Source organism: Dinoponera quadriceps, unplaced genomic scaffold, assembly GCF_001313825.1.
Source record: "Dinoponera quadriceps isolate SergipeBrazil2010 unplaced genomic scaffold, ASM131382v1 scaffold616, whole genome shotgun sequence".
Classification (NCBI taxonomy): Eukaryota; Metazoa; Arthropoda; class Insecta; order Hymenoptera; family Formicidae; genus Dinoponera; species Dinoponera quadriceps.
In genome coordinates this window covers 790,388-803,471 of record NW_014555184.1, presented here as the reverse complement: position 1 = coordinate 803,471, position 13,084 = coordinate 790,388, and the positions used below count along the sequence as shown (strand labels likewise).

At 51.0% G+C, this 13,084-nt stretch overlaps 1 protein-coding gene across 1 annotated transcript in view; it reads left to right on the top strand.

The window, feature by feature from the left end:
• Positions 1-6,144: 6,144 nt before the first annotated feature.
• LOC106743384 (cell adhesion molecule 3-like) overlaps positions 6,145-13,084 on the top strand; it is an 87,522-nt gene continuing 80,582 nt past the window's right edge. The window contains exons 1-2 of the mRNA XM_014617169.1: positions 6,145-6,777; positions 12,849-13,010. Coding sequence (XP_014472655.1) covers positions 12,965-13,010 — 46 coding nt within the window. The 5' untranslated portion in view covers positions 6,145-6,777; positions 12,849-12,964. The remainder of the gene's footprint in view (positions 6,778-12,848; positions 13,011-13,084) is intronic.

The following is a 13,084-nucleotide window of genomic DNA, read 5'->3' as shown; positions in this document are numbered from 1 at the left end:
AAATACCCCAGATTTTCCCCGATTCAGCACAGATTCCGATTAGTGTCCAAAATTGTTATCTTATTACAATACGGTGAGGAACACGTTGAACGATGACTCGAACAAAACGCTTGTCTCGACGTGGGCAAACAATGATTTTGGCTGTGAGAAAAGCAAAATTATCCAAACCCTACTCGAGACTAAACGGATTTCTCAGTGTAACTCGGTCGTCACGCTGGAAAACCACCGTTAATTTCGGCGCCGAATATACCCTTTAATCGCAAAAAGAACCATTTTTTATCATTTTCTATTAGGTGTTATTATATTGCGTCAGTGATAATAACTTTATGCATGTTGCTACGACTATGAAATACGTTGGGCGCCGAAACCAATTATAATTCTCCATCAGTGCACCAATAATGGATCATCACACGGACATTCGAGGACGATTTTTCGAAAACCTGAGACTGCCCGTTCACGCTCGAATAATTTTAGCAGTTTTGAAAAATGAATCACAGATTAACGAAACCGTCCTCCACAGAGCGCTTAGGGGCTCTCGAAATCAGTTTGCGACCGCCGCAGTGTCGCGGTATCAGTCACTATTTCACGGAGCGGAGCCGGAGCGCGGTGCAGTGTATAGATATCTCGCACATGCTTCTTGTCGCGCACATTTTTTTCTCTTTTACAAGATATATGGCAATAAAAAAACTAGCAGTCGTGTATACCGACGACAGCTCGTTTCTCGAACTTTCCCTCGCGCGAAAGGGAGCGAGCTGTTTTTACGGAAGAAAACATAAAACTGGTAGATCGAGCTGCCACGTGGAGAAATATGTGGTTCGCCCGTGCATCATATGGAGATACGTTCTATATCAGCAAAGCGCGTTATTCTCCCGACTAGGACGTACGTTTTGCAGTCGGCGACCCAGAAATCATAACCCGGCATGTGTGATTTTGCGCGGAAACGCGCGTCGTATCGCGAATGCAAAAATACCTCCGGTTATTATCGCTACCAGCTTTAAAACCATGTTTGCGGAATCGAGGGAGAGCGAGTACCGCCGCTACACGTCTTGAATGTTTCCCTCATCGCACGCGTTATAATCGCGAAAACCGAGTCCTGTCCTTCCCCGACATATCGCGCTTAATTCGACAGTTGACTCGTTAAATTCAATTCATTAAAGAAACGGGAGGGGAAAAAGCGTCGTTTCTACGCGTTGAGGATTTTATGATTGCGGACCGTTTTAGCGGAATAACGATCGCGCGATGCCGATACGTCGAAGAAGAAACGTGCGCCAACGACCGAATGCACATTGACCTCGGCCGTTTTAATTATTTTTCTTTCGCTGCCGTCGCGACCCGTCCCGTCGCATCCCCATCCCGTCCTGTCGCGCCGGCTCGCGGTATTCGGAGAGAGACTCGAGAAAATTACAGACAGCCTCGATAAATATTAACTCCGTAGAGCGGGAAAGGTCGTGGAGATCTAGCCCGACGCGTTCGCTATCTCCGTCCGACTCCTCCCGCAGTCCCGCTGCGCCGCTCCCACCCTCTGCTCTCCACCCTCCCTCTTGCATCCCTCCGCCGGCGAGTACCGCCGACGCTAGAATTTGAGACGACCGGGGTTGCTCCGGAGGCGACGGTGCTGCGGATGAACCGAGCGGGCGAACCTGTAGTGGGGGGGAAGAGTGATCTGTGGGGGTGCTACGAGTTGGAAAGGATGGTCAATACCATTTTCCTGCAGGACGCTCCTGTTTATTCGGGCTAAGTAGTATGAGTCACTGCGCAGCCAGACAGCTGCCGCGAGGAGGTACAACTACCGAGAAAATTCGCGGCTGGTCGCTTGCGAAACCGCAACCACTCGCTGAGACCGCGCCGTCCGTCGCTCGTCGTCGAGAGTCCTCTGCGCGGCTGCGACTGCAGCCGACTTTCCCCGTTTGCGCTCACCCTCGCGCTCCCCTAGCGTACTCACCCATAATGGCCGGCGCAACGCGTCAATCCCTCCTGGCGACGCGCTGATGCGGGAGAAAATCACGTGGATTCCGCGCGATCGAACGACTAATTGACCGAAGATTATCCTTCTCTCCCCATCGTGATAATGAATACCCGCCGAGCGATGCAAACGATCATTTCGTTACTTCCCGATGCTATTTTCACGCGTCTTCTCTCCACTTTTACTCGCCAGCTCGATTTTTTTCACCCTTCACGGAATGAAGTGCAACCCCGCGTTTAAGTTTTGCGTCTAAGGATGAGACTTCAATTTAATGGTGGTAATAATAATAATAATGATAACAACGGCATCTTCGTCCCTTATCATCGGTATCAAGGCGTTCTACAAAGTCGCCAACTATTCTCGTAAATTTACGAATTATCGGGAAACTTTGCAAATCGCAAAGTAGGTGGTTTTGTTTTCGCGCCGGTTTGTGCGCCAAGTAAGAAATTAGCGCAACGGCATTCAGCTGTGAGTGCTGATTCGCGATTGCGTTCTCAAAGATTCATTGGTTTTCTCTCTCTCTCTCTCTCTCTCCCTCTCACTGTCTCTCTCTTTCTCTTCGTCTCCTCATCCTTCTCGGCTTTTGCCCTCCTCCACTTTCTTCCATCTTCACCTCTTCTGCCCTTTCGAAGGTCGTATAAACCGATTACTTCTTTATTGCTACGTTAATAACCTTGGGAGACCATGGCATGATAAATTATTCGGTTTAGTTTTTACGCGCCATCAAAGTGAAATGCAGCCGATTATACTGAAATGCGGACTAAAAGAGGATCGACCGGGCGAGAGTCTGCGGGTGAAGCCTATAGACGGAATAAGTATCACAAAGAAGGGCTTGGTAAGCGGAAACGGATTCCTGTAAAATGCGGATGTTCCGTACGCGAGAGAGAGATATCGCTTACTTTATAGCGAGAAATTTGTCGTTTCGCTCATCTCTTTCCGTCGCGACGCTCCGTATCGGCGATATTAACGACGGAGAATTGCGGAAATCGCCGGTACTGCAACGCTTCTCGGGTAGAAACTAATCCAGGAATGCCCCAAATCTATAGTAGCCTTTAATAAGCGTGCCCTAAAGTAGGTCTACCTTCGTTGAACCTGTTATGGTCTGAAAAGGCAAATCCTGAATAGAAATTCGTGAACAGGTCCTGAATATGACGTGGATGCCAAGGCCTGTGGCTCATAGGAGCCAGTCAGAGCCTAGTAAGATAGATTTACAAAACCGGCCTTAAATTGTACGAGCGTCACATTTCTTTCTAGGGCCTAGATAGAAGTGAGAGAAAATTGTGTAGGGTTATCCCAGTTTCCGTTTGAAATTTCTATCCTGGTCCCCTCGACTACCTCGAATTCGCGTCGATCGATCTCCCGAGCCTCACCGGGGCGATTAACGCGACGCGAAACAACCAAATTACACGGCCACTCTCGGCGGAAGAATGCGGCGAGACAACGTTGTCTTAGAGAGAGAGAGAGAGATTCGCACGGATGCGGCAGGGGTTGTTCCGCGCGTTCGTTTCGCCGCGGCATTAACCCGGTGTCTTGATTTCGCCGGGACGGTGCAATATCGAGTAACAGAGGCGAAGACGAAACGACGCGAAGGCACACCGTGGCCTTTGATCCTTGCCTCGGAATTTCGTTTCGTCTCGAGTATGCGCGCCGTTCCCCGGCGAGATGAACCGTGGTAATCGCGCGAGCGAGCGAGAACGGTTACTGTTACCGTTACCTTAACGCGCGGTACGCTGTTTATAGCAATTTCAGTCTGCGGCTCGGAAGCCGGCGGGAAGAAGTCGACTGGAAAGAAGATCGGCAGCGAACTCCAGGGGGCAACCGCAAACCGGCTCGACGCAAATGAAAAGAGATTATCTCCTCTGCACGCAAGTATGCGGGGGTCGCCAAGGTGTGCACCTGCGCGCTGCATTACGCTGTTCCCGCCGCGATATTTTCTCACCCCGCCGTTCTTTCGCAGCAAAGTGGAGCGAACGTGCTCTCGAGCAGGTAGCGGGCCGTGCAAGAGCGCCCGCCAAGAGAGACAGGGCTAAATTAGTTTCACCCTCTCTCCTTCCTTCCTGCCTCGCTCACGAGGACTAGCGCGGCGGCTAATGAACGGTCTTGTCGGATTTTGTCCGCGGTCGACGAAGCAATCGGGGGCCCCCGAGGGACGCGAGCGGCGACGGGGTTTCGCATAATATCGAATAATCGATTCCAATTGAGCGAATACCCCTTTCTTCGTCAACTCCAGCACTCGCGTGTCCCGCGTTCTTCATGACAATTCATCAATTCGCCGATCTCGCCGATATCCACTCGAGGGATCGGTCGATCGATCGATGCGTGAGGGAAGGGAGAGAAAGAGATGGGTGGAATAATTATTCCTCCGAGCGTGATGACATTAAACGGCCGATCGTGAACGCATTGAAATAGCCGGCGCAAACAAATCAGCGAACTGCCGTGCGAATGCCCGTCTCGATTGTTCGGGCAATTAGTCGAACGAGTAATGCCCGCCGCGAGAGCCCCGGCGCGAAACCTGAATTTACGTGACTTCGGGCTCACGTGCAAGTTGCACGTGCGCCAGAGCAACAATAGAATTATCCGCGTGGTGGACGCGCGTTCTCAGGCAGCGACGGTAGCAGCAACCTTAGCGAACTTCGGTATAGCGCATCATCTCCTCCTCGTGACTCGTCCCAGGTATCGATCTATCGGCGAACGATGAGTTTGAGAATTGAACGATTGTCCGGAATCTAGCTCGCGAAAATGATCTCGCGCGCGGTAAAGCGACGTAAATTACTCGCGGGAAACGCATCCCGGCCGGGAAGAATTATCGTTCCGCCGACTCGTCGATAACCGTGCCGGTTCTTCCGCGGCCGGACAATGTAATACTCGTGTACTGCAACGCGGCCCCGTTTTCAGACGACACCCTGTAATCACCGAGAGGGATCACGCGACACGTCCGCTTGGGTGTCCGCGAGCGCCCGCGGATAACAATCCCCGGCGTCTTCTTGCCAGTCGATCCCCGCTCGCCGTGTCATGATTTATCGAGGCGAGATAATTCACTCGCGCTTCCGCGTGTCACCGGCGGTGTGTGTGTGTGTGTGTGACCTCTCGTAACTCTTTCGCGCGCCCCGCCACTTCTGGAATTGTTTCCCGTCTTCGTCGCGAGTCGCACTTAAACGCGGAGACGACTCGGAGAAGAAGAAAACCGGAGCTTCTCGTACTTCCCACTGAATGTGTACGCGTGTGCGTTGAATTTTACAAAGGACCTGTCAACGGTGTCGCGCCCGAAATAATATTTGCTGAAACATTCATGAAGCGCGTCAATCCGAGATGCAAGATCGAGCTCTTCGGAATATATCTCCGCTCGAGGGCGATCCTAATCGCGAAATAATGTGCACGCGCGAGCTTTCGTGATTGCATTATTAATCTACTATTTCGGAAAAGACAAGGGGTGGCTCGAGAGTAAAAGCACGGTTCGATCGGTGTCGTAAGCACACCGAGAGAGAAATATCGTTATTTTCGGGAACAACAATATCCTCCCTTTCAAGTCTAACTACAAAAATAGTCAAGAGGAGCATTTTCCTAGCAAGTATATTACTATAGTGTCTGCGATAATAACTTTATGCGCATGTTGCTACTGCTATTTTTGTGGTTAAAATAGAAAAAAAAGGGTTATTGTTGTCGCCGAGAAATATGTTCTTTCCCAGTGCGTGTCGATGAAAATTGATAAATAAACCGAATCAGACGTCCAGACATTTCCATCATATTCGGGTCTCCGAAAGGATTAAAATAAACTGTATCACACATAAAGACGTGTTTGTTTGACCAAAACAATACTTTTTCGCTTCAATCTGTTCCACGCCCTCAACAGTTGTCCCTATTGGCCTGGGACACCCTGTATATACTTTTCACCGTTCCCATATCCAACCTACGTTTCTCCGTAGAAATGTGAATTTTTCACGAATATCGAGATTTTCTCGAATTTTCCTCGACAATAATCGTGATAAGAGCGGGGTAATCACGGCGCGAGTCGCGCTGAATCGACGAGACGCCTCGGCGGTCGTCGTCGACTACGCGGCTCGGCGCGTGCACTTGCACCTGCCGGACACGAGGCGCGCAAGCGCTCAGGTGCTACGAACCACCGCACGGAGGTAAAACGGCGCGCGGTCGAGCTTTCGTAGTCGGCATCGGCCATCCGCGACGCGAACTTTCACCCGGACGGTGGTCCCGCGCGGCGCCATTTACGAAGTTGTCACGCGCTCTCGTCGCCGAGGTGGTGTGACGCGCGCAGGAGTGAAGCCTCGCTCTTCGGGAATATACGCGCGCGTGGTGCAAAGAGAAGGAGAAAACGCCGGCGGATGTGCGGTTGATGACTTTTTGAAGCTGCGTACCGGGAATCGTCTCTGTGCAATCGCTTGCCGAGAGAACATGGGAACTGACCGGAGCTGAAGATCGCGCGGGGAGGCAAGATCGGCGGAAGGAGCGATGTCGTCCTCCCTTCGCGGACGGTCCCGCGGGAGCGAATTAGAATCGCATCGCGCCGAGTGGCGAGGTTGATTTGATCAATTTCGGAGTGCGCCTCACGGGCAGACGCGCGGATGGAAAAACTGTTGGAAAATACAGAAACTGTGCCCGACGACGAGGAGCGGTGCTGTCTCTAATTTTCATTTCACCGCCGCCGATTGTGCGCCACACAGGCCCCGCTCCGCCGGTCTAAACCGCGCTCGCGTTTTCGGTCGCTCGATCGCGCGCGATGAAACCAGCGGCCCGGAAGAGTTTCGATGCTGTCCCCGGAATTGCGGCGAGCCGCTCTTAACCCGGGTCGGGCCGCGAAGGTAGGCTGAAAACCGCGGAAGCGCACCCGATGCCCTCAAATCGCCCAGCAACGCGAATTAACGCGCTCTCCGAAATAAACGGGCCGACCGGCCTAAATATCAATAATAATCGCTCTTCTCTCGCTCCGCGCCTCGGAGGCTCAATCGCCGCCGACGTCGCCGCGAGTTAAACGCGTTTCATCGCGCGATGCACGCGCCTCCTCTTTATACGGAAAATTATGCGAATCATAACTCCGACGCTCGACACCCTCAACACCGGTTAACAACGCAAATTAACGCGCGCAATCCGAAATAAATGCGGTTTTGGGCTATTCCGAACAGCGCGACCGAGAGATCGCGAATGCGTCTGTCCCGCCGTGTGTACAATATCTATGCAAAATTATGCGAATCGCGCCAGGATTCGAAACCGGTGCGCTTAAATCAGCCGACGACGCAAATTAACGCGTCCGGTTCGAAATAAATGCGGTCTCGCAAAATTTCGATCGGTCGCTCGATCGGGAATAATACGCGCGCGCACAAGTGAAAGAGAGAGAGAGAGAGAAAGCAGGAAACAGAACGTTCTATCGGAATATCGCGTCGCAGCGCGAATTTCTCTTTATCTAGAGATCCGTGCGAATTCGTAGATGAGAGCTATCCGCGACGCAGCTTACTTTGGTCGGCGTGCCCAAAGCCTGTTCTCGTTCCCCGCAAGCTCAATTGACACAGTCCGATTGATTGTCGACGCAATTTCGGAATTTCGCAAGATTTACGCCCTCCGCGCGACGAGGAAAACGCTCTTGCGGATTCCTCTCTCGTGCAGATTATCGAGAAACCTCACGCGCTCGCGAACTTCGGAGGAAAACACGCGAAATCTTCTGGTCGCGAGGCAAAATCGGCGAAACAGTGAATATTTCTCACGCGGAGCTACGCCGGAATGCCGACGGGGGGTTTTCCGCTCGCGCGGAACGAATCGGAATTTATTAAATCGCAAGAGTACAAGCGAGAGACGCCGAGTAGCCGTTCGATAAGCGCGAGCGCCGCGCGGAATCGAAACCCGACCATCGAAGCGGAAGCTCGTCCCCCCCTCCCCCCGTGTTTCCGGCAGAATTGCGGGAAGCCGCTCTTAAACGGGATCAAGGACCAAAGGTGGTGCGCGAGGGGTCGACGTGGAAGCGAGCCGTCTATAATCGAGCGGAACGATAAAACGATAAAGAGCGTAGGAACAAGCGTTAGGCCGCTATCGGTGCCGAATAGGATCGACGATCCGATCGATTACGGCGGGACGGGCGCTCGCGGGCCGGAAATAGAAGACGACGCGTCGATTTCACGTGAAACGATCGAACGATTTTCACCGAGCGCAGCGCGGCCGGCCGGGCGAAAAGAAGCAATAAGAGAGTAACATGGGTGCGCGAATTTTGCGTCCGAGAGAGGAAACCGGGTGTGTGTCGCGCAGATGGTAGTTACGAGAGCGGCGAGATCGAAATGACGATTGAATCGACGACGGTGACACCGGCAAATATTTCCATATGGCGATTGCCACGGAAATCGCACGCCAGCAAAATTAGCCGATTGTCGAAATCGGAATGTGTGCGCGTGTGTGTGTGGGTTTGGGTGTGTAAAGAGCACGTTAGGATTCGAAAGATTCGGATGTACCGCGTTATCCGGGCGACAAAGTGGGACCTTAATGCCGAAACTGCCGGCTACCCATAAATCCTCGCGGCGATAAGACAACGCGAAATTGCGCCATGAAAAAATATCTCCGTTTACGCGCCGTCGTGCCGGGAATGTCGCGTATCCGATTAGTGGAAACCTCTCTGTACTTCTTTTCTTCCTTTCTCCTCATTCTTGCTTTTCGCAGCAAAAGAAAACGTGGACGGTCTCTTTTGCAAGCAAGGGTTAAATGACACCGCGTTAAGGATTAACGTTCAATCAAAAGTTGGAAGGGGATAACCAATCCCGCCGACGGAAATATATGCATGCCCTGTCGAAAACATTTTTTTTTCTCCCATCCCGCGGTTTTAAGACCCTAACTTACATCGTGCGATCGCGAAGGGGATGGTCTAAGGGCGATAAAATCTTCTTCGTTTATTCATATCGTAATTCCGGCCGCCGGAGGAATTTTCTCAAGAATGGCCGCGAGTGGGGAAGGGGCTTAGGGGGAAAGCCGATAGATCCAACAAAACTACAGCGGCGTGAATAAGTCAAGGAATAAATAAATGAACGCGTATACTCTCTCTCGCGGCCGCCGTCGTCGTTGTTCCTTGTTCGAGAACGAATTCGAAAGGGAATACTCCCACGAAACAGATCGATTCGCGCGATCGATACCGGCGCGATCGAGAAACGCGGCCCGTAGGGGGGGGGGGAGGGGGAGGTATTTCACGCGGTCGGCCGTGCACGTGGCGCATTCACGAAGGAAAAAGGAAATGAGACGACGAACGAGAATAGTCTCGGCGAATAAATAAACCACAGGGCACTACAATTGGTGCGAGTTCCGGGTGGCCTTTCGAACTCTCGAATTCGGAATCATTTACGAACCGTGTGCGGTCCATTGTGGCATCGAGAAAAATCGCGTGCGGATGTGTACGGGGGCGAATCACGAGAGGAAAGAAATATTTCTCGCTTCGCTGCGCGAGAACGCGCGCGGCTCCACCTTCCCATCGATATTGCGCGCCGCGTAAACTTCGTAATCGCGTTTGGGCACGCCGAATTTCTCGCTTCTCAAAACTCGAGTCCGTCTTTTCTTAACTCAGACGCCCGCGATCGACCGTGGCAGGTCGGAAGGAAGAGCCCGATGAATGTACGATATATGGAATCGCGCGTTTATTCTTACTTGGCCGTAAATTTAGAAATCGCACTTTGGGGGACGACATTTCATCGGATTATCGATCAGCGTGTGCCTTTTTAGCAGCGAATATGGAACGCGCATTTTTATTTAACAAAATTCTGGGTTATAAAATCGGACATACATAATACAGATCGGTTTTGAGTTAAACTGTTTAAAGTTACAAATAGATGTTAAAAAGCGAACTAACGAGAAAGAGAGAGAGAGAGAGAGAAAGAGAGTGTAATTTATTGAACGCTTCGGGTAAAAAGACCTCTCAACCGCAAAATATGATAAATTAAATAATTAAATAACATTGTAATTAAAATAAAGATGAATATCACACACAAAATGTAAAATCACAAATAGTAATCGGAAAGTATAAGCATACACGAAGAATGAAAGCGAGGTGAAAATTTAAGTATGAAATAAATTTTATAAGTGTTATTTTATTAGAATTGGTTTCCAATTTAAGCCAAGATAAGAAAAGTTTATAAAGAACTTACAAAGAGAAAGAAAGAGAGAGAGAGAGAGAGAGAGAGAGAGAGAGCGACTGACTCTTGATACATCCTGCAAATGTGATGCGGATAAGCGGGTGTGATACACCGGGCGGATAAACAGAATCCTCACAAGATACGTCCCAATTATAAGCGCAAATCACCGAAGTTAGCATCAGGGTAGGTCCGCTCGGCAAACAGCAGCTTCCTGTTCGATCTCTACGCTCATTACGGCTGTGGATCGGCAAACCAGAACCTCTGTTAATTCTCTGTATCTCTTCCCTCTGTCGCGTCCTCTCCGACGATCGATCGGCAAAATATGCATGCCGGCGAAGTTCCTCTTAAGAGCGGACTCTGTCGTGCACGGCGTCTCGACGCCGGACAACGCTCGAGACTTGCGACAAAACTCGCAACAAGTTGCATTTAAAGTCCGCGGCGTTCGTAGGGCGTAGAATCGCGCGGCAGTTTCCTCTCTCTCTCTCTCTCTCTCTCGCTCACTCGTTCGCTGACTCTCTTTTCTTCCATCCCCTTTTGCCTCTCACCGGCTGCCGGAAACCCCGTCAAATCGCCGAGTATTCTCGGCTGATTCGGGCTATTCAGACAAGAGCTCGCTCGAGATTTCCCGTCCGCTCGGCCCTAGGATTATTCCTGAAATTCGTTATAAATTCATTCAGGAATACTATACGCAGCCCGGGTCGAGTTGCGTTTGGGACTGCCTTGGCGGTCTCCCGGCAGTCTTGACAGCTAGTGATTATTAACGAGATTAACTCGCTCGTTCCGGGAGGCGGGGAGGGTCGCTTCCAGGCGTCTCTCTATTTTTGGGATGTCGCGACGCCGGCGTCTGCTATATTCACGCGCCCCGGCGATTTTTATCGTTAAACGTGCGCTCATTAATTCGGTTAGCAGACGTTATGGCAGCTGGCCGTCGCGAATTAAGCCGTCCTCGCGGAAGCGCGAATTAAAAGGCGTCGCGCACTTTGACTTACTACTTCGTGACGAGGAAATCCAGTTAAGCAGCGGGCCATGTGAAATTACCGGAATTTCTCAACCGAAAGCTTCGAAGATGAAGAGCACTTGACTCTCGCTACTGAGCGAACGCTTTTAGCACCTTGCGAACTAGAGAGAGAGAGAGAGAGGGGGCTTTCAATCGCGAAAGATTTCCAACTGCCGGCGAAAAAGAAGAACGCCGCGCGAGGCTAGTTCCCACAAGAACGTCAACGATAATGTCGATCGGATAGCTGACTTACGACGGGTAGCCATTGAAATATAAGCATACTGGAAAAGTCACCGCCATATAACCGCCTATGGGCGGAAAGCGTGCGTGAGACAAAAGAAATTTAGGGATACCTATCTCTCACTTACTTACCTACATGTCTATATCTATCTCTTTCGAAAGAGAGCGAGACATACACGTACGACAAAGAGAGGATGCTCTAAAGTTGGTCTTCCCGTCGGCATCACTTTTCGAGGCCCAGTGCCTCTTCCAGTACAGATATATTTCAATGCGGGTAACCTCCGCGTGTTCCCGAGACCCGCCGGCGAAGGGGAGAGGGAATATTTCTTGGTCGAAGATGCAAACGCGCCGCGACCGTGTAAACCGAGCCGTGGGATAAATGTATGCTGAAATAAGGGAGTCGTGGCCGGCTGCGTACACGCTTCTTCTGCGAGCGCGCACAATGAAAACACAATAACCCGCGGCAATCATTAAATTTAATTGACAGTGGAATAACGAAGAACTTCGCCGGTAATTAAGACCGCGCCGCGCTACGATGGGCATTCTCGCGCGTGCCTGACGAGCTCGCCTCCTTCCTTCCTTCCTCTTTCTCTTCTCTTCAGCCCCTTTTACCCTCGCTTTCTGGCTATCAAACCCGAGCGATCGTCTCTGTCATTATGACGAGTGCGCGTCCGAGCGCACGCGCTCTCCTTCTTCGGCTCGAAGTAGAACGTGCGCCTCCGAATCGAACGATAATCGAATCTTGGGCGAACAGCGCACGCCGAAATGCGGCTGTTATCCGGGAAGAGAGGGCTTCTCGTCGATTTTGGGAACAAAATGAGCAGTTATTCGTAATAACTGGATTTCGTAAATCCAGAAACGCGTGATAAGCGCGCGCCCGAAGAGGATACACACACGATCGGACGATTACGAAGAGCGACAACTATTTTTCATCACGCGATTATTCCATTAAAGCGATCACTCGGATTCCTCATTACCCCATTTCTATCATATCTGACAGTCTATACTTATCGCGAAATCGGAGATAGCTAACGTGATGTAACGTTGCGACATTCTAACCGACTCTGTACACGGTGAAAAACGTTGTGTTAAATACAACACATCTCGCATGTCCCAAACGGTTCGCATAGATTTTTCATGTTGATCAATACAAGATTGATATGTTGAGAAGTAACACAAATATTAGGTCAAAAATTAACACAGAATTAATATCCGTAAATATTAATCAGAGTGTAAAATGCATTATTTTAGCATTTACACAACTTTTGAACATCGACTCAACACATTAAAAATGTAACACAAATTTGGAAAAGAACCGATTCCAATGCAAGTACGAAATGTTTTTTACCGTGTAGAGACGAGGCGGTCGTGTATAATCGCGAGAGGCCGATCCCTCGCTGTCCGAAGACGCGAAATGACCGCGGGGTGATTCGGTGGACGGTGTTCGTTTCGAGCACACCGTGTCCGTCGTGTCTCCCGCGGGTGACACTTTCGTTTTCCAACGTTACTACAGCTACGCGCGACCTTTCTCTGATATCAGGACGAAGAGGAGGATCGCCGGCGACGCAGGTGGGACGTCGCGAGGGAAATACCGGGCAATAATCGCGCCAAGCCGAGTTCGTGCGAGATCCGCGGAGGGTGCGCGAGCGCCGAGCGATGGATCTTGCGCTGCTGCTGCTCGTGATGCTGCTGAGGCAAGAGGGTGAGTGCTTTCACTTACGCGAGTTGAACGCGCTTTTGAGCGCGCGAATGCACCCTCCCCCTTCCCCCCCCCCC